The 23386-nt window shown below is 35.1% G+C and overlaps 1 protein-coding gene across 1 annotated transcript in view; it reads right to left on the bottom strand.

Annotated features, from left to right (window-relative positions):
- The window catches only part of LOC138711641 (sodium-coupled monocarboxylate transporter 1-like), an 89795-nt gene that overhangs the window by 55899 nt on the left and 10510 nt on the right, over positions 1-23386 (bottom strand). Inside the window, exons 3-12 of the mRNA XM_069842773.1 lie at positions 20153-20312; positions 19662-19779; positions 16451-16518; positions 13402-13556; positions 10695-10835; positions 6310-6418; positions 5930-6039; positions 4907-5090; positions 2525-2611; positions 692-876 (exon numbers count right to left, since the gene is read on the bottom strand). Coding sequence (XP_069698874.1) covers positions 692-876; positions 2525-2611; positions 4907-5090; positions 5930-6039; positions 6310-6418; positions 10695-10835; positions 13402-13556; positions 16451-16518; positions 19662-19779; positions 20153-20312 — 1317 coding nt within the window. The remainder of the gene's footprint in view (positions 1-691; positions 877-2524; positions 2612-4906; positions 5091-5929; positions 6040-6309; positions 6419-10694; positions 10836-13401; positions 13557-16450; positions 16519-19661; positions 19780-20152; positions 20313-23386) is intronic.

Raw genomic sequence — 23386 nt, 5'->3', positions numbered from 1 at the left:
AAATCCATCGCCCTCAGGCGAAGATTAGCAAACGAATATCGGGTCGAATAGTACCCTGACGTTCAAAGGTATCTGACTTCCAATTCCTTGATCGTGTAAGCGAACTTTTTAATCTCGAGAAAAGTCAGAACCAAAGATATAACAAGTTGACGAAGTTTGAAATAGTTCCGCTAGTTCTCAATAGGTGACCCTATTATTGGGAAGGGTGACACAGTCTTGGGAGAATGTTGATGTAGATTAAGTATAACTTATTCTCATAATTGACATTATCAGCGGTTTCCCGCTAAATCTAGTGTTTTTTCACAATCATTAGAGGGGGGGGATGAAATATTGAATGTTTTACTAGAGGTATATTTATTTACTATTGGCGACACTGACTATTACCTTCGCCATCTGTACATAGAAGTAATAACTAAAGAAGCGACACTTACACGAACAAGTTATTGAACAATATCGATATCTTTTAATGTCAGTGTACCATTGTAACCACTTGACTAGACCATTGGGAACATAAAATTTACTTTCATATTGAAGCTTTGAAGGTTCAGAAGAGTGAAATATGACGCTAAATTTTCCTAAGTCACATCTTGGATGATGTGACTTCTCAGAAACAAGCTTCCTATGTTTTATACCAAGAACGGAGATCTTATTATTATAGTTTGACAGAAGACTGGAAACAGAGTTTTCTTACAAAGGCAGCTCAGTCGTGCTGAAGCTAGAAGTAGAGTTGAAGTCACTTGCGTCGATGACAGGACATCCAGCTATTGAAGTATTGAGTTTATTCAACTTGAGCTGTCCGTTGGCTCTGGCAATCTGTGTCCCGAACACCACCCAGCCCATGAAGAGCATGCTGACGATGCTGCCTATGAGAGCACCCTGAAAGTTTAACGATTTCATTATTCAAAATAATTATTTGAATAAAATACAATCTCTGTCAAATTACGTACAGTTGCATGTCTGCTAGCTTATGAACTTTTTCATTATAAGTCAGCAGTTACAAAGTAATTGCTGCGAATTTGGATTATTTCAGACATTAGGCAAGTAAGCTGTAGAAACGCAGGTTATCAGGAAATAACGATCCCCATATCAAATTAAACGTAGGGTAAAAGTTCGTAATACTGTGATATGAGTAATATTGTGATAGTTATTTTTTAGAATATATTACAATTTTTCAGAAAGAGAGGGAATGACCGATTTTGTGCAGCAACTTGTCGACGAACATTCTCTTAATACGTTAACGCAAAAAACCGATCTTTTTCTCGTTCAATAAAATTGCAAAAAATTCTCAAAAATAATTATCACAATATTACTCATCACGATATTACCAACATTTACCCTATATTAAGCCTTATAAGAACAGATCAAACTATCGTTGAAAGACCATATTGCAGGCGTAATTATTATGAATTAATTTTTTTCGACAAAATTGACTTACGGGAACCTCACTACTTGAATTTGATTTGTAACTCTCTCTTATGTGAGAAAATACTTGAAACATATTTAAAACTTTAAGTTAATGTTTGAAATAAATATAATTACTGTGAAAATATGATTAAACTCATAAGTGTCATTCTGGTTTTAATTTGACTTGTAGATAGTGAATATGAAGAGAGTCTATTGAATAGTTAGGACAAATCTCTATATACAAAAATAGTGATAGACTGCGTGCAAAAACACTTTTTAGGTAATTCGGAAATTACAAAAGTGCAATTCATGCAAGTCTTATGGCGATGCGCTACTGGAATTTATAAAATGAACAATTTTTTAGCTAGGGAGGTGAAATTTTTACTGAATATGTATATCAATATCATAGACAGACATTGTATAATTCAATATTTTGTCACAAACACTTAAAAAATTAAACTTATTTTTATTATTAAAGAAAATCCTATTTCTAAAAAAAAATATATTACTCCCAAACTTAAGATTCTTACTATGAACTACAGCGCACACAAGTATATGGTTTCTTGAGGTAACGAATTACCTATACTTCATTTGACGTCTAGAATCATATTTTAAAAAATGTTCAAAGCTCAAACAAAGAATCACTGAACCCTCAGTCTTCAAGACCTGGTGTCTCTGTCATTCACCTTTCATAAGTCAGACAGGGAAAAACAGTGTGATAAGATTGAGCAGTATTTATTTGTTGACACAAATGGTGAGGATAAAGGCAAATAATCTATAAAATTTTCGTCAGAGAGTAACAGCTTACATCATTAGAAGTAACAGTTCTAACTAGTGAGACTTTGGTGCACGATGGACCCGTGATAGATTTTTCTTCTCCCAGTGAAAATAATGCCTACTTAGGAAAATAAATAAGAAAATAAAAGAATAAATAACTATACATACGACCAAGTTTCCAAATATTTAATATATGATATGAGCTAAATTACAGACTTCCACAATTTTAAACCTAAGAGCAGTGACTGGTATTCAGCAGGTATATGTACAACTTCAAATCCATTGCATAAATTAAATTTCAGTGTGCATTGACACTATATACACTATATAACATTAAGCTTGCCTTTGCATTTCCTCTTGGGTAGAATAGACCAAAAGTGAAGATTCCGACCACAGCGCCACTAGTGACTCCATTCAAACTCATTGCAATCTGTGAAAGTAGAATTCATGTTATTCACACATTGTTGTTGTATTTACTGAAATATGCCCAAAGCAAGGAATAGGAGGAGTAGTAGCAATGGTAATATTATAGTTACATTTAAGAATTTTGATCTTTGAGTCCCTTGTTTTTATAAAAAAAATGAAATTATTTGTATTATATAGTTAATATGGCGGGTAAACACTGCCAAAGACAATATATGGCAACAAAATACAATGGGGAAATAAGAGAGTTATGGATTTATCTATCTACAGTAAAACCAATGTCCGCGATCAGTTAAACTGTAACGGATTAGTCTGACTATTACACTGTTACTAAGTCATACTACTTTTGACCAATAAAACGGTACGAAAGGACGTATTTCATCCAATCATGACTGCTTATCGCACAATTTTATCGCGTCCCTAGCATTTGTTTAATTTTATCGCGTCCCTAGCATTTGTTTCTTTGTTTGCCAACATTTGAAACTGCGCTGGTCTGGACGTAAAATATATATATATATATATATATATATATATATATATATATATATATAAAATTACAAACCACTCCAGTCGATGCACAGCAGTTTCAAATATGACTCGCATTGGCATTCAAGAACAATAATTAATAAAAATCACTGATCATACCTATGCATCTTCTGAAATCCGATTTACAAATAAATGAAGAGCACCATTCGGAAATCCTGAATAAGTTGAATACACCATGTAGGCCTAAATCAACGAGTTCCAATTCTATTACGCACACGTCCAATATAACATCAATTGAACCACCAACCACATTCAAATTTGAAAATTGTACATTCAATAATTATTCCTTTTAAAATTATTCATGTTTATTTTTTATGTCATCGTCGTTAATTAAAACTTTTCTAGCACTTGTGTATATTAGTTAGGTTATGTTATAGCTTCTGCTATATGATATTATGGATAGTCACGTATCAGAGATTATTTAATATTAAGATTTATTGAATAGTAATCATTACAGTGTCTGTATAAAGACACTACTGCCATCTAGCATGCATCTAGCGTAATATTTGTAATGTTGAGATGGTACAATAATACATTTGAAGACACTTGTATTTTCGTAAGTCAATTAATATTTTATTGTATTGGAGTACTTCGTTACTTCTATCTTTATATACTCTCTTCTAATCGTGTAATAGTCAATTAAATCCCACTCGAGTTTTGATTTTCTCTAGATAAATCAAAACGTCTAGTGAGATTACAGTTGATAAAAATATCCACCATAGTTTTAATTTTGACTTATTCATTCATAGTCTTCTGTCCAAGGGCAGGTCTTTCTCTACAAACTCAGCTTTCTCCAGTCTTTCCTATTTTCTGCCTTCCTCTTTGTCTCCTCATATGATCCATATATGAGAGAAGAACCGGTTTTGTGCAGTTACTTTTGCATGAACAGTCCGTTAATACGTTGACCCAAAGAACCTATCTTTCTCTTGTTCAGTAAAATTATAATAAATTGTCAAACAAACTATCACGAAATTACCAACTTTTACCCTGACCAGGATCGCGTAATCCACTCCACGTGGGCCTAGGACGTTTCGTCAGAAATGTTTCGTCACGTAGCTTTGGTTTGAAAGTAAACATATGAAACCAAATTAACACAGACCACTGACTCAGTCATCTATGTTCAGCGGAATAATGGGTTACGTGACCCTAAGTATCATCTGCAATGTACTACGTATTTTTTACACCGAATTAAAGTCAAATCACTTCATACTATGCACAGGAATCATGTCGTCAAGGTACCAAAAACGTTCCATTTATTAACGTTCTCTTTGTAGGCATGGCCCACTGTGATACATTTTTTAAAAGATCATGCAGAGCTCAATTGAAATAATGAATTGTAAATGCATAGTGCCATTTAAAGAAACGATGTTAATAATCGTATATAATTAATAAAAAACGTTACAAGGTTGCCTCTCCATCAGTATTATTTCCCTCTGTCAGTTGTATATCTTTCGTATGAAACAATTTTTCATTTGATGCTAGCGTACAAAGTTATTATGGATGGTCAAGATAAATAGGACACGCTGTGTATATATATATAAACTTTGAAGTCATTACCATTTCTGAGTTTGGAAATTGAATGGCCAAAGGAACATATTTTAAACAATATTCCTATTGTACTTTCTCATGCTATCACTGTGATCAGTCTATAAATTTTTCAAACGACCATGTATTTAAAGCATAAATATAGCAAGAAAATAAAGTGTAGGTAGAAAAGTAATAATTAAAAAAAAATGAAATATCGTGTTAAACATACCTCTAATACATTACCAAGTTTGTCTACCACGAAGACAATGAGAACACAAATAACGCCAATCAGGGATATGATGCATTTTATGATATTGTTGACCCTCTTATCACTGATATCTTTCCTCATGAATGGTCGTACAAGGTCCTCGTAAACGGTGGCACCCAGAGAATTCAGACTGCTCGACATGGTGCTGAAAGTAAATAAATGTTACCTCTGTACTTATGTAAATTACAAAAAATTTCAACGATTTTCTTGATGGATATGTGACCCAAATTGTAAGCGCTCCTATCAACAAAATTTAAAATCGGGAAAACCAAAAATCTGTAATTTATATATTTATATATTTCAGAATATACCGAATTGCACGATAAAATTATTCAGTGTAAATTAAATTCTTACCTTAAAAATTTAATCCGTATTAATCAATATCATCCCAGCCTTCGATCTGATGTCACATAGACCTACTAGAACTGTATATTTATACTTATACCATCATATTTCTCCCATTACATAACTTAAAATAATGTTGTACTCTTATGAAAAGCAATGGCTGATTTGAAATCGGCGTCAATTTCGTCTCTGCATGTTAAAATAATGTTCCCATCAAAAAATTAACATTAGACCTTAAAGTGGAAACCATGATCCCATCAATGAATAATATCCATCCTTCAAGCATGATATATTGATATATTAAAATCACAGAAAAAAAGTTATATGTTTTATACCAGTTGTATACGTGTAGGAGTTTTTCTTATTTTTCAAGTAAAAATTATAAAACCACACAGAACATAAGAATGTGGAGCTTTGAACTCGACACTACAAAGAGGCGATGCAGCACCAACAAACTCCGGCCACATATTTTCTCAGCAGAAATGGCTGATATTCCATTTCATAATAAACTTCAACCATTTCAGGTTATGGCAATATGATTGATATTTCGCCTTCACTCAGGCTTGAAATAGGGCTTAGTTTACGTCAAGTAATACATTATTTTACAATTCAAAGAGAAAATAATTTTCTTGAAGTTACCTCAATGCTGCGCTGAAAATACCGGACACAAACAGCCCAGGAAGGCCTGGTACTGTAGCAGCCACTTCCATTACGTAATGAGGTAAAAGTTGGTCATTTCTCTCAATTGCCTGCAAAATAATCACTTCACTAATTTATATCATATCATATCATATCATATCATATCATATCATATCATATCATATCATATCATATCATATCATATCATATCACAGAATAAATGCTAGTGTTATTTTATCAATTTCGCAACAATTTCATAATGTAACTTTGTCTTGCAGAGCGTAACATATTTTAGATTAGGTACGTAATATGAAGCATTGAAATTTCTCTCTCAGTATTACATTCTTAGAGCCGTGATGTTCGAGGCATTATTATCTTACCTTTTTAGTGAGAGGATCGCAGTCGAAATATCTAGCATAGATGATGAGGCCGGTTATGCAGCAGATGGAAATCAACACCATCGTGCCGATAGTAAATATGATTATAGATCTGCAACAAGCGGAATTTTCTGTTGTACGTGTCTGTAATAAACATTTTATACCCACTTTATTATAAAAAATAATTAAAATTATTCTTTAACTTTAATATTACAATTTAGAATCCTAATTATTTTCGCGTTCATTATTGTATTCTTACCTGTTCGGGCTTCCCATTCATATGTATGGCACATTGTTTTATTTATTTATTTTTTAATTTTTTTTCTTTGTATATTCCTCCTTTCTATCTTTGGTATTTGTTATTTAAAATGTTAAAATGTGAGAAAGTTTTTACATTATTAAATTGACACTTGCAGGAACTATATTCTGACATAAGTGTCAGTATGATATGTGCTTAACCAGTAGCAGCTACATCAGAATTGTCTTCAATTGCCCATAATAAAATAAGTCATTTATCTGAGTGTCTTTTGGTTTAAATACGGAGAAGGTCTGTGGATTTTAAAGTTTTATAATATTTTAACATGATCTTCTCTAGGAGATTTACGCAATCTAAAATAACCATGTCACAAATTGAGGTCTCCAGGCAGTAATTTACGATCATTTCTAGCTCATGTTTAATTTATACGCATAATAACCTCTTCAATTAATAGTGTCCATAAATAAAACCTAAAATTATGCCAGAAAATACGTTCTTGGAATGCTACGTCTATGCACAGCTGTATCTCCTAAAATTCTGAATCAACTTTATTTGCATCCAGTTCATATTATGAAGCAACGGATGATGTAACGATGTAAGAGATATAAAATGACTTTACTAATGTTAGTAGTTACTTACTTGAATAATCATAAAATGTCTATTTACTCGAAACTGATTAAAACGTCCACACCTGTGGGGTAACGGTTAGGGCGTCTGGCCGCGAAACCAGGTACCCGGGTTCGATTCACGGTCGGGGCAAGTTACCTGGTTGAGGTTTTCTCCGGGGTTTTCCCTCAACCCAATATGAGCAAATGCTGGGTAATTTTCGGTGCTGGACTCCGGATTCATTTCACCGGCATTATCACCTTCATCCCATGCAGAGCTAAATAACCTAAGATGTTGATAAAGCGTCATAAAATAACCTACTAAAATAAATAAAACCTGATTAAAACTATTTTAAATTGGAATGTATTCGAAAAAATGTCCGTTACCATTTCTGTAATATTCTACGCTTATCTTACTTCTTAAGGGGAACGAGCCTGTACAACTGGCAAAGCAGCATTGCTCTTTAGCGGAGGCGTGCTAATGCAACCCGCAACATATCATTAGAGGAAAAATAAATAAATTTTAATATGATCATATATGCGTTACATTACATATCTTAGCAGTGGCTAGCATTGTACAATAAATTATAGCCTATCCTTTTTTTTAAATCTCAAGATTAGGTGTAGCCTATATGCAGGCATTTTAAGTTTGTCGTCATAGTCGCCAAACACAACTTGGTCATCCGCAAGTTAATAGTGCTGTATTTAAAATTTTGTCATTTAATTTTGAAGTTATTACGAGTAGAATAAGAGAGAGAGAGAGAGAGAGATATTATATAAAATCATCAGTCCTCTAGTGAGGGTGACCACAAGGATCCTCAATGCAGAACAGTTAAGTTTTTAAGTGTATTAATTTTAAAAAATACTAAATTTTGAATTGGTGATTCGCTTGATGCCAAAATGTCATATTGACAAAATTATTTTTCTAGAAAATATAAATGATATTGCATGATATGTAAAGAATCTGTAAGAATTTGTAATAAGATGTTTTGTATTTGAAAGACTTTGAATTTTAATTTCACTAAAAGTTGGCAGGCAGACTGTGGAAGGGAACCTCTAGCTCCACATAACATACACTTGACGAAGAACTGATTAACAGGTATGTTATATTCAGAAGAGAGGAAATATAGCATGGTTTATATATTTATTGTTTTTCTTTGTTTACCTCGTCCGCTTGTGAGAGGTTTCTCTCAAAGCGGATGGTTTGATCTAATACCATGGCCTTATCCTTAACCCTGTCATATATATATATATATATATATATATATATATATATATATATATAATATACAGAGTGGAAGTTGGAGGATTCTTAATGACTGGATATAACTGTATGTTAATTTTGTATTTAATTTACAAGAAAATCGGTCATTTTATTTGAAAACTGCAAAGGGATAAGTAATGTCTTCCCAGTTAATCTAATAATAACTGTAAAGTTCATAGCCGCACGAATAGTAAGTTACTTTTTGAGTAAAACAGTGTCAACATTTACAGCAAATATATTTTTCTGACAAATGTGTTCATTAGGTGCTAATGTGGTATTAGAATTTTATGTTGCACTCTGACCAAAGAATAAGCCGTTAACATATGCACATTTATGTTACTTCCAGTCGGCCTGGTTGGCGAGTTGGTATAGCGCTGGCCTTCTATGCCCGAGGTTGCGGGTTCGATCCTGGGCCAGTTCGAGTGTATTTAAGTATGCTTAAATACGAAGGGCTCATGTTAGTAGATTTACTGGCATATAAAAGAACTCCTACGGGACAAAATTCCGGCACACCGGCGACGCTGATATAACCTCTGCAGTTGCGAGGGTCGTTAAATAAAACATAACATTTAACATGTTACTTCCACTATGTATATTTAGTTCAAGTAAACCCTATAACAGTGCAGATCGACCACCAGAGAGTGGTGGGTGGAAGGAAGTTCACATTTTCCACCTTTACAATCAGTCGGCATTATTGGCAGTATGGATGTCAGTCCTACTTCCCGACGCCTTTACCCCCAGAGATGTCCTTGGTACTTATTTATGTTACATAGTGAGTGAATCCCAGGCCTATAGTTCGATCGAAAGGGTTATATCAAAGGAGGAAGTTCTTGATTCTATCAGAAATCGAACTCACGAATTTGCGGCCCTGCTGCGTTTTACCTTAACTGCTGCGCTATCGCGACATAAATACACGGACATCATTTTATTTTTACTAACATTTTTAATATTAACCTGGCTATACCTTTAGAGAACCGGAAACACCGCTTGCTCTCCCCTCCAAGACTGGAGTTCGATGATACTGGCGTAAAACACAAATCACTCTACTAGGTATAGGATGGAAGAAAAGTAGTTCATCCATTTACGTAAACTAGGAAATATCGCGATTTTGAGTTTGATAATTTTCATTAGGTTTTTCTTTAATCAAAGTACAGTACTGTATTAAGAATAAGTGTTTTTACTCACGAAGTGAGTTATCCATGCGAACGTATTCATTATGCAGTGTATATTGTACTGTCTACAGCACATTAGCGTACAATATAGCCTAGAGAAAGAAGTTAAATTGAAAAATAATCATAATATGAATATTTAAACACAATTTTGAAAATGGTGGCCGTTCATTTCGATACAGGCTTCAGTTCTTTTGTGCATATTATCGCATTATAGACTATTGCATCTAATTCCAATTGCCAGTTTCGTCCTTCGTACGAGTAACTCATGTTGAAATAATTCTGTACCTACTCTACGTACTGTGAATTCAATCTTCACTTCTGCCAGACCCGAAAATATAAAATTACTCAGACATGCTATCTACTGTCCGTCCAAGTGGTTATGCCGCAGGATTGTAGAAAGGGAGGAAATCATGTGACAGTTAATTACTTAACGAGGCCCTTTTATTTAAGTTAAATTAAACAGCTGTTTAATATTACGTAAACGTCCAATTCCTAAGAGAAATTAATGTTGTCAGAAAAGAGCTAAGACAGCCCAGCTTTTACAGAGTGGTGAGCAGAAGCAGGTTGGGGAAATCGGGATGCGAAGTAGGCAAACGGACAGTACCTGTGCGAAAATATGATTCAATATTGAAAGCTCTTTCGTCACTGGAAAACGCGAACATATTTCTGGAACGTACTATACTCAGTAACTCAGTACTGCTTACTATCTGCGGTCTTGGTTCTGTGTGGAGTTGGAACTTCCTTAGTAGAAGGGGTGGGAGTGAAGTACATTCAAAAACTCAGGTACAATAAAAATTGAAGTAAAAATAAAATGATGTCCCAGTATAAGAAGAACTGGCAAGAATTCCTGTTTCACTCTTTTTTATATTTCTTATTTATGTACAGTAATATATTAAATACAGTATAATTGTGTTAAAAAATATCTTAAGATTGATTACAGATGGGTATTATGTTAAGAAAGGAGATCCCAAGGAAGATCACAAAAATATGTTTAAAGCTGGATTATGATCTAATATATAACTTTAAGATAATCATGTCTAATGTCACAATCTTATTACTTCTCTGAGAGATAGAATGAGAGCAATACTCACGTGCGTGCTTTTCCGTACGTTGGCAGCGAGAGATATCTCTGTATCATGGCTTGGTTCAACGTGACACTTCCAAACATGAAGAACGTGTTGCCAATTATTGCAATCCAGAAAGTCATTCTCTCAAAAGGAGAAGGATTGAATCTGAAAAAAAATTAGAAGTAATTACAGCTTGTTTTAATAAATATATCAATCTGGCTATTCAGGGCATTACTTTAAAAGGATTATGCTAAACATTTTCTCTCACAAATTCTAATATTTCTCAATATCTTGAGATGTAACTCATAAGGAGAAAGACTGTATTATATTGTAAAATATTGACAACAAATAAGATAAACGCAAGATAAAACACGCATATGTAGCGATTTACTTCGGGGATTGTCTTTCCAGCAGGCATGGTATGCAGTAACCAGCGCTAATATAAGTTATTCCGTTGAAGACAGCTATTACTTGCCCAAGAAACAAATTTATATAACAAAATGTTCTTATTTTATAATTACCTAATCGAAGAAAATAAAATATATGAGCTCAAAGGAACATATGGCAAAATATAATTTCGAATAATTCAATTATATTCCAAACACAATTATTAGTTCGGGTTACAGAAGTTGTACTGTAGTTCAGTTTCTGGTGATATATTACATGTGGAGAATATAATACAGTACAATATTCTCAGATATCTTGTCGTTCGTTTATAAATCAAAAGAAAAATATTATTCAATCATGGCTTATTTTAAAGTAAATTATACAGATATAAATTTACATTTTATTTATTAATGTTGTTAACGTTTTCGCCATGCAATATGGCATCTTCAGACATTGATTAGATATATCTTATGACAACAAAATTTTTCCATTAAATTTTGAAGACGATACATATCAAAGTATTGGTAATGAATGTCACAGTTAAAATAGTGAAAGCACTTAAACATATCAATCAAAATTTGGCATTAAATATGCACAGTTAAAAATTTGATTGTAATTGATATGTTTAAGTGTTTTCACTATTTTCACTTTGACATTCATTAACTATGCTTTGATATGTATCGTCTTCACAATTTTATTGCAATATTTTAGTATTATAAGATATCTCTAATCAATGTCTGAAGATGCCATATTGCATGGCGAAACGTTAACAGTTTTAATAAGTAAAATGTAAATTTATAACTCTAAAATTTACATTAAAATATATGATTGAATAACATTTTCTTTTTGATTTAGTATTTGACTTACTGGAATTTTGCAAAAATGAACTAAAAAAAGGTTCATTTATAAGTTAGAATATAACTAGTGGCTTGTGCAGCAAATACTGCAAACTAAGTTCATTACACGTTCAAATAAACATTTTTCATATTTATTTTCAATGGAGAATACCAGACATTCGGAAAGTTATTTGCTTCCATAACAATTAAATATACTCTCTCTCGAGCCAATACTGAAGAGAACCACGCATATAAATATCTACACCACACCGCCATTAAATATATGAAAAAGACCCAACCCCACTTGATTAATAATTATAAAAATATTTGATTTTTAATAATATTATTATCTTACGTAAGTTTTATAGCTTTCAGTAACATATGCAGTACTATATATACTATACAGCCGCCACTCCGTAAAATATAGAAATCAAAATCCAATTTAAATTATTCTCTACATCTACTTATATAACCCCAAAACGTTTCACTTTCATATCATCAATATAGCATGAATATGTATAATTAATGAAAAATAGTCACATCATGGCATTAACTACAACAATATTTTATTTCTAATGGTAATAATGTCATCAAACCACCTCAAGTTTTGTAGTTCTTAATATCCAATACACAGTTGTACCCAGAAAATTACACACCACAGAAGCGTACCTGTAAATTATTTTTAGTAAGTTAAGTTTTTAATAACCAATTTAATTTGAGCTCTAAATATGTCAGCATTCTTGCAGATCATGGCCTTCGTGTACTATTGTTTACTGTAGAATGTGTTTTGTTTTATTCTGAAATGCAACACGGCCGACTTGATGCTCGCTTAACGTCTCCTTTACAAAAAAGCGAAGGGAATATCAAGTCGGCCGTGAATGCTATTAGCTAGTTCTCAAAACTAACGACAGATGGATTTTGGAAAATAGGAAAATTATGTTTAAAATTGACATTTCACTAAAAACTACTATTTTTCCGAAAAACTTTGAGTTCCAAGCTTCAAAATGAGAGGCCATTTATTAAAATCCGTCCAGCTATATGTATAGATATGTGGCTATCATTATTTATACTGAATTTTATGGTAAAATATTTCTATATGTTAAAAACAAAGTTATGTACCGTAATACCATTAACAGTGCGAAGAATTAATATGTCAGACTCAAAGTTTCAAGATTTGTGATATATATTTTTTACTATTTTATTTCAACAGTGTCATCAGCTGCGTGCGAACGTGGGTTAAGTTGTTTGAATGGAAAAATAATTACGAACAGAAGTATGGTCATATTTTAAACAACGAACAATCAATGATAATTTGCATGAATGGACCATTTGTCACGGCCTTTAGCCCAACAGAATGCATTCAAAACTGGCTTTTCAACAAATGACTCCGTCTTCGGTTTAAGATGCAGAAATCAGATTCCTAAGAAAGTGGATCTGCAAATATTTTGGTGGACGTCTAAATATTCTGTGCTTATTTGTAAGGCTGATATAACATTCGATCCACTTACTCAAAGAAACGAATTCGGCCACCCTCGTAGTTCCTGGACCACACAGCTTCTATGCCTCCGAGCTGGTTCAGCCCAAGAACAACAATGGCGAGACTTGAAGCCAAAACCACGATACCTTGCAGCATGTCAGTCCAAACCACGGCTTTTATTCCTCCCTGAACATAAACATTGATTCCAGTAGGAATTTCTCGTAACAAAAGATATGTAAATGGAAAACTTATTAAATATTTAAATGAATGCTATACTCGGCACTACAATTCCATTTTCTAATATGTAATGAACAGAACTTCGTTATTCGGAACAGAACGTTCAACCATATTACGTATGTGTATATGTCAACTCGTAGCTTTGAACAAAGAAAACGTACGGACTCAGCCGGGAGCATACACATCAGACATCCTGTCTCAGACAGGATAACCCGAGACGAATGTCCGATGCAGTATGCTGCAGTCTCGTAACAATGCGTGTAATCACTGTCACATCGGACGGTCTGAGACTAAACCGTCCTGGGAACGAATGTCCGATGCAGTATCCTGCAGTCTCGTAACAATGCGTGTAATCACTGTCACATCGGACGGTCTGAGACTAAACCGTCCTGGGAACGAATGTCCGATGCAGTATGCTGCAGTCTCGTAACAATGCGTGTAATCACTGTCACATCGGACGGTCTGAGACTAAACCGTCCTGGGAACGAATGTCCGATGCAGTATGCTGCAGTCTCGTAACAATGCGTGTAATCACTGTCACATCGGACGGTCTGAGACTAAACCGTCCTGGGAGCGAATGTCCGATGCAGTATGCTGCAGTCTCGTAACAATGCGTGTAATCACTGTCACATCGGACGATCTGAGACTAAACCGTCCTGGGGACGAATGTCCGATGCAGTATGCTGCAGCTTCATAACAATGCTTGTAATCACCGTGTCACAGTCTAGTATATACAGTCGCGAAGCTTGAGTTGTGAGGGTTCTAGGAACCAATAGACTGTGCCAGTACTATTTCGCATTGTCTGTAATGAGGCGATATTAGCGAGCCTAGTGGTTAGCAGCTATCTACTATATTTACTACGATTTGAGCTTCGTGACTGTATATACTAGACTGTGGTATCATATCGGACGATCTGAGATAGGATGTCCGAAGCAGTATGCTGCCGGTCTTAACCCAAGATAAGTAATAGTCAATTTAATGTAGGTACACAAAAGATAAATGGTCGTAATTTTAGTACTGATTTCACATATTAAAAAGTACGAAATTCTGTTCACTGAAGATGTTTTCTATTGAATCTAATGTTACATTGAGTATACCACCAACATTAAGTTACATTTTTCTCTCCTTAGAGTTAAGACACAGTAAATCCCTATGTTCTTTACAAAATTATTTGTGCAGTATTTGCAATAGGACTGGGTTATTCCCTTCTTCTATGCAAGGGATATTGTGCACACAGTACGGTTTTCGTATTTCTGAGGTACTGGATTCTGCTCTTCTTCTTCTCTTCTTCTTAGTGTTCTTCTTTAGTGCCAACATTTTTCTGAATTTTCCTTTTAAATTAACGAATCACAACCTGACAGGGGATCGAACCCTGTAAGGAAGAACGGGATGCTACCATTTCATCTAAAAACACGGTTAGGTTTGTCTTGGACCTTAACGGCGCGGGATGAAATAAAGGCAAACCTTACCTTCTTTCAATTATAGTGCCGTCATTTCCCATAACTATGGTCCTGGAACACAACTATGGTCCAGTCAAATTTTGTACTCCATAACATAGTACCTCGTTTATCTATATTTTTGATATACTGTAGTTTGAAGTCAAATCACTGCAGCTATCGACGAACGATCTATGTTACTTCCACAATGTTCTTTGAATAGTCGTATCATGACCATAGTTGTATTCCAGGACCACAGTCATGGGAAATGACGGTACTCGTTTTCCCTAGTAGACTCACACTAAAGGTAATTATTACAATGGAACCTTTGAAATCACACGTGTTATCTGTTTAGCAGCTGAAGGCCCATTATATCGGAGAGTTCAACGCACAAGAAGAAGGTACACGGAAAACCGGAAGACTTCATTGATACAATCACTAACAAAGGACAAAAATAAAATCCCGCGTCGTAAATTTTACGAGCATTACCTGTCTATGGTTAACGACACTGGACAGATAGGAGCTGTTTCGAGAGCTTAGAAATTAGAATATTTAGGCCAAACATTTCTATTTTAATACTACTTCACAATATAAAATAATATAATAATTATTTAACAAATATAGTAAGCAATAATTTTTCACAGTTTTATTTATATAAAACCATTATCTTTCTTCTGGGACTGACTTCCAGTTTCCATCATGTTATACATGATCTTAACGTAAGGCAAATTAAACGTACTCCAAGTAAGGTACACAAGTTGCTCTTGCAAGCGAAATAAAAGTAGGCCTAAAGATTTGCCAGAAAGCTATTTAAAACCTAGGTGTGCTAGAGGTGTAGCCATAAGTAAAAGATAAACAGAACACTTAAAAATACTAATTACAAATATTTTGTTGCTATGTTAATGGTTGTCAAAAGTGTTATACGTGGTATACGTAATATTAATCACAAACTTAATAACAAGATATAATTTTGAAGAACAAGTAAAAAATTTGTTGTCATTTTGTTACCATAACTCCTGATCACATATATAACAAATTGCTCATCCCTATGTTAAAATCGGTAGCACTTTGAAGAGAACACCTGCCAGGATCGCCACCCGTCCTCCGTAAACGAACACGAGATGGCAGTACAGTCGCTATTGCAATTTAAATGGGAGTTATGACGTGACTCTATATGTAACAACTAGATGGCACCATAATAAACCTGACAGAAGTTGTTACCGTCAAAGCCTCCAAGGCTGGGAAATCTGCAATATATGTGATCTGGGCCATAACTAAAGTAGAAGTTAAGTTTTCATTCACAGCGAGATGCATTGCGACAGACGACGGAAAAATAAATGAATCTACGAGCTATAGTGGATCAAATAGCATTGGAGAGGACAGTTTATCATATAAATATTCACTCACCAGCATCGTGTAAAAGACACACAGGACACAGATGATGGGTGTTATCATATAAATGTCAACACCGCTTACTGGAAATATAGAAAAATTTATTAGAACACATTCGTACTTCCATCCAAATATATATGACTAGTAGGTCTCATACTAAAGCCTTGGAAATGTATGATAATGGTCTGACGAACATTTGTGTCCTTATAATCAGAAACATATATTTAAGTTTCATTGTTATTTATTTCATTCCATATATCTCACGTAAGCACTGTTGCTTTGAGATGTGTAATAAATAAAATACTACACAAAATATTTATAATATATAGCAACCAAAATAATTTAATTTATAAGCATACATAATTTATCAGTTGCAGAAATTTTCTTCAGGGAAGAAGAGAAGAAGATGGTTAAATTTTTGTTATTTTCCTAATAGATGCGTAATATTCTTGTTTATATGTACATGTTACCGTTAAAACCCAAAATTTTTTAGAGTTCAAGTGCTGCCATTTGAATTCATTCGTTCAATCATAGTGTTCTGTCCAAGGGCAGGTCTTCCACTGCAAACCCAACTCTCTGCAATCTTTTCTACTTTCCGTCCTCCTTTTTGTCTCCGCATATGATTCATATAACTTAATGTCATTTATGATCTGGTATCTTCTTCTGTCCCTAACTCTTCTCTCGTTTAATATATTGCCTACTAAAACCAGGTCGTCAGCAAATCTCACTATTATTAAAGGGGTCATATTTAATCATCCGTTGTCTTTGAATTGCGTTCTAAAGTTTTCTCTTGACTGTTGATATATTTAAGATAATTAAGCAACACATTTAAAATCATAATACTTGAACAGGGAAGTTATTTTTTATAACGGCTGAGACTAAGAGATAGTACATGGAAATCCGATTTGTGTCCTTCATTAAAGTAATTAATATTCTCATTAGTACTAAAATTTATCTTGAATTTAACATGAAACATTATAAGGAAAGAATGTACCAATTATAAAAAAATCTTTTCACGTGATGTTCTTCTGTGCCTACCTGCCATTACTCTTGAGATCCTCATTTGTAAAACAAAAACGTGATTAACTTCAGATGAATTACGCCATAATATTAATTCATATTTCAGTATAGAATGAAAGTATGAAAACTACAAAATATTAAGATTGTTTATAACGTTACATCGCCAATTTAAGGTAAGGATCTCAAAACAAGACATATGGAGCTGAATATAGAAGTAATATATTTGTATTATATGCGCATTTTCCAGTTCATGTAATCATTATTCTATTCAAAATCAATACATTTTGTGCTTATAGTTTCTTTAAGTTCAGTTTCATTTAAACTAATATATTTTAGGAACGCCCTTTCTAATTACCCTTTCTGACAAGAAGTCCCACTGTCACTGATAAAGTTAGGTAGGGTTTGATGAGTACATAATTCAGTGGCAAGTACTCCTAGTGTCAGTGGTAAGGTTAAGTCGTGTTTATTAAGGAGATAGATTCGTGACATTTAGTCCCACTGTTAGTGATAAGGTTAGGCAGAATTATGTAAGGAGACAGATTAGTGACAAGTGCTTTGCGCAAAAAATGACACAAGAGAATATCAGATTCAGTACCTAAGTATTCCAAAATCGTTTGTACTATCAGATTCTAAATCCATTTAAATTTCTTTCATGGTAAATGCTGGAAAGGAAAATGGCCTAAACATGTATCTACAGCAATATTTTGTAACATACAGGAAATTGGTTCAGCAGTGTATAATATTTCGTTCAACCTTTCATCACATGTACCAGATTGATCAACTTAATGGACTTTCAAGGCAGCCACTTTTATCAATTTCACTATGTTTCCATCTAGCGACTGCAAAAGAAGACATGTTATAACCCTTGTGGAATTGCATGGAGCAACTGTGCTTCCACCTGGTGGTCGTTATCAAAAAATGCCTTTTTGACGGTGGAGGCTCTGATGATTGTTCTCATTTTATGTTGCCATTTCATAACATGGGAGGGAAAACTAGTTGCTTAACTGTCCATTCTACAATGGAGGCATAATTAAATTATATCAATATCTGCTATGAAATACATGTTGTAACATCCTTCAACTTCTATGAGTTAATACGCTAACATAAATCAATTTTGATGTATTAAGTCAGAATGAAATATTCGTACTTATTGTAAAAGCCTAGGTATTGAAGGAAGATCAAGTACCCAGATAAACTTGTTAGGGACATTTGGCCAATCGACGGGTTAATTTAAGTTCTTAGGCTTTCTTTGGAAACTGTTTGCCCCATAGGATTCGTTAGTCCACACCCGTGGAGTAACGGTCAGCACGTCTGGCCGCGAAACCAGATGGCCCGGGTTCGATTCCCGGTCGGGGCAAGTTACCTGGTTGAGGTTTTTTCCGGGGTTTTCCCTCAACCCAAGATGAGCAAATGCTGGGTAACTTTCGGTGCTGGACCCCGGACTCATTTCACCGGCATTATCACCTTCATCTCATTCAGACGCTAAATAACCTAAGCTGTTGATAAATCGTCGTAAAATAACCTACTAAAATAAAAAAAGGATTCGTTAATTAATACATCAATTTAGCGTGCTAATGTTTCATTTACAATAAGTATCTATGTACAGCTTCTCTAGAGGGACATCGACCTAATTATTTTGCAGTGGTGTCTTTCAGTTTTTGTTGATTTATCATGAGTATAGGGCGGATCTATGTGCGTTGTCCCTGAAGTTTAGTATACATGGACTTTGTTGCTGTTGCTACTGCTCGCGTCGAATGCATGGACTGTCTTGCTACTGCTCGGGTCGCATCTAACCTGTTTCGTTTTCTAACAGCACACAGATCCTCTCTCCTCTACTCATGAAATAATATGAATGATTTTAGAATTTCGTGTTGTTCAACCTGACACTGTATTTTCTGATTTTTTAACTACATCGAATATTTATATAAATTCGATGTTTCGGAGCTACATGTCGAGTCCATAATAAATATAGATAATAAATGGGGAACCACTGTGTTACTAAGAACAGATAGGTTTGGCTTTTCTAACATTTTGTCATAATGTAGTTCACAATTAATACTAAAGGATTAGGTTTTTCACTACTCTAAGAGAGAGAAAAAATCCTTGGTGCTTCGTTAATGGAACTCCCCATTTAGTGTAATTTGTAAGTTGGATATTTTTTGCACTGAAGTTCTGGAAATTTGAGCATCTCACAATTAATTTTTACCTCGACTAAATGCCAATGCTGGAATATACACGACGAAGGGGATATAGAGTAGTTGGTACAGCGTCCAGAGCACCGACGCCATTATTCGGACACCCCTGTTGAACCTGAGTTGAAGGTACTGAAATACAAATATTGCATTATTTATATGTAACTTTTCGAAATAAATAAATAAGTAAGTAAGTAAATAAATAAACAAATAAATCTATGCATTTGTACGTATTCTCTCTTTGTCAAAATAATCTGGAATGCTGTTCGCAGTGCCAATATAAAAATTGTCAGTTTTACTGTCTCATCTGTTATTTAACGACGCCCTTTCAACTTATCGCTTATATAGAGAGCAATTGGTAGGCCTAATTGGAAGATTGTATTTGGCGAGATCATTTCAGTGGTCCTCTATAGGATTAACCGACATTGCCCAATAATTTTCGAGGACCGAGGAAGATCTCCTACCAGGTTCAGCCTTGTAGGCTTAATTTTATCTTTATACTTACCTCGTAGGTGGATGTGAGCCTGAGCTCGTAGAAGACAGGCAAGTATAAATAGTACGTTGCGAGCCCCACAATCACGAGAGCAACGCATATTAACCAGTACAGGGTTCCGAACTGGTAAATCTCTGTAGGCGCTCCCATCATTACAATACCGGAGAGGAAACTGCAACACGAAGATAATACACAGAGTGACCGTCTCAAAGTACGGGACAGATTAGGAAATGAGAATTCTTACCACTTTTTAGTGGCGAGGGGGTGGTTGGAAAATTCCTATCGCACATACTTGTATCTGGCTAGGACAGCTGTTCTTCGTTCACTGGTGTTTTTTTATAGATAGATAGATTTATGGAGCAATATTATACATACAGATGTACTATATTATCAGAATTTTCTCTTAAATACAATGCACGGGTCTTTGACCGTACGTACTGTGTAAAACAAGTCCTACTTTGTAAGTTTCAACTCCTAACCTATGATTAGATCCAACCACTCTCCAAAAGAGCACACAGATTAAAATGAAAATGGCACAAAGAAAACACATTTTAGAATATATCCTATCTTAAAACAGACATACAAGTGTATAATTGAGTAGTTGCCATTATCCCTTGTCACTTCATATCACAAACTTCAACGGCTGACGTTCTAATCTGTCTCGCCTTCAAGAGGAGCAATCCAGTCTTTTGATCACATTCTATATTTCCCATGAGGTCAAGATATGCAAGCCAACTGACTTAGACACGAGGGTGGTAGATATTTTCTCCGGATATGTTCAAATTCGACACACTGCAATAAAATATGTCTCTAGGGGTCCTTTTCCCCGAACAGTGGACAAAGGCGCTCTCCTTCGTTGACAATTTTATTACCCTTCCATGCCCCCAATCTTAGCCATGCTAAACCTGCTCTGCTATCTTTCTTACAAGAATTTATGTAATCACACCTCCCCACTTAAGCATGAGATATGATTTTAAATGTAGTGAGGAATTTTCCGAACATTGGAGCTCAATCTCGTGCCTCTCGATATCAATTAAACGCACCTTCACATTACTCCATACATTTGTTATATTATTACTACGCGACCAAGGCGGGAACCGTTTTGTTTGGTGGCGCTGCGATTCGCTTCACAACACAGACCATGCTGTAAAGTCCGCATCAAATGCAAAATGAAGCACATGCTGAACTGTTCTCTTGTTTCGTTATTATTAATACGCTTTATATACTACTAGGTTCAAAAAGTTCCCGGAATTTTACTACCATTTTTCGTATTAATATATAACAAGGGATATTATACATTTGTTTTGTTGGTAACATTCATGATGTCATTTCCTTAAAGTTTGTTGATAATGGCAATTATTGGTTTTGAGTTGTAGGCAATTGTTTATCATAGTGTTTTGTTTGTTCGTCGCATTTTGTAATTATGTCCACAGAGCAAAGTACAAACATCAAGTTCTGTGTTTTGCTGGGGACATGATCAGTATGGCTGATGAAGATGGTGATTTCTTAAACAAAATGAAACTGGTGCTACTTGTACGACCCAGTCCCTAAACGACAGTCATCTGAGTGGAAATCGAAAACATCTCCTCGGAAGCAAAAATTTCCTAGGGACACTTCCAAAGGCAAAGTTATTTTAAATGTTATGTTTTATTTAACGACGCTCGCAACTGCAGAGGTTATATCAGCATCGCAGGATGTGCCGGAATTTTGTCCCGCAGGAGTTCTTTTACATGCCAGTAAATCTACTGACATGAGCCTGTCGCATTTAAGCACACTTAAAGCAAAGTTATGTTGGAAGTTTTCTTCGACTCTCAGGGTCTCATGCACCATGAGTTCATTCCAGAAGGTCGTACTGTAACGAAAGAATTGTACGTAAAAACCCTCCGTCGCCTTTGGGACGCAGTGAGAAGGAAACGTCCAGAAAAGTGGGTAGAAAAGAACTGGTTCCTTATGCATGACAATGCACCTGCTCATCGCGCAATTATTGTAAAGAATTTTCTTGCCAGGCACAACATAACTGCTTTGGATCACCCACCATACTCTCCTGATCTCTCACCACCTGATTACTTTCTGTTTCCCCGTCTGAAAAGTCATCTGAAAGGACGGAGATTCAATGCTGAAGAGGTTATCGCAAACGCGACGAGAGCACTAAGACGGGTTTCACAAAATGGCTTCCAGGCCTGCTTCCAGGAACTCTGCACGCGTTGGCAAAAGTGTGTTGTTGCGGAAGGCAACTATTTTGAAGGGAATGCTGTAGAATAGTGTTTAAGGTACGTTGTTTCTATGATGCTAGCAAATTCCGGGAACTTTTTGAACCTAGTATGTATTACATGTTCGTATAAGTTTATAATTTATAGTTTATTGTTTAGTTTTATTTATCATATGCTTACACACATAGAAATCTATTCAGAAGACACAACACAACATCGGTGTTCATAAAGGAGAGAACATGAATCGAAAGTAATGTAAACTAATGTAGCTACCGTATTTTATATGGTATTGCATTTCATATGCATTTCTTATCTTAGCATTTCTCATTCTTTACCTTCCTTTCTAATCCTACTAATTGTTTTTAGTGGGTTCTTTTACAACGATTTATCATTTATTTTATTTTATTGGGTTATTTTACGACGCTGTATCAACATCTAGGTTATTTAGCTTCTGAATGAGATGAAGGTGATAATGCCGGTGAAATGAGTCCGAGGTCCAGCACCGAAAGTTACCCAGCATTTGCTCATATTGGGTTGAGGGAAAACCCCGGAAAAAACCTCAACCAGTCGATTTATCAACAATAGGTTATTTAGCGTCTGAATGAGATAAAGTTGATAATGTCGGTGAAATCAGTCCGCGGTCCAGCACTGATAGTTACCCAGCATTTGCTCATATTGGGTCAAGGGAAAACCCGGAAAATCTCAACCAGGGAACTTGCCCCGACCGGGAATCGAACTCTGGTTTCGCGGTCAGACGCGCTAACCGTTACTCCACAGGTGTGGACTACTAATTTTTCCTTATTTGTGTTCACAATAGCTGCAGCACGCTCTATTGCCTTCGACAGAGGTAGGAATAAACCAGTTGTCTTTTTTTCATCACTAAACTTCATGGCATTACAACGCTCCGCGCTTGGCTAGGAAACACACATCTTCCTACACGCGACATTACGACCAGATTGAAACATTAGGTTTTGGACGTGACGATACTCCAGCAGTAAACATAGTCAGCGAGCACGGAGTTCCTCATTCTGCCACG

The sequence above is a fragment of the Periplaneta americana genome, chromosome 13 (genome assembly GCF_040183065.1).
Source record: "Periplaneta americana isolate PAMFEO1 chromosome 13, P.americana_PAMFEO1_priV1, whole genome shotgun sequence".
Classification (NCBI taxonomy): domain Eukaryota; kingdom Metazoa; phylum Arthropoda; class Insecta; order Blattodea; family Blattidae; genus Periplaneta; species Periplaneta americana.
The sequence above is the reverse complement of the archived record's forward strand: the minus strand, read 5'-3'. Positions and strand labels throughout refer to the sequence as shown.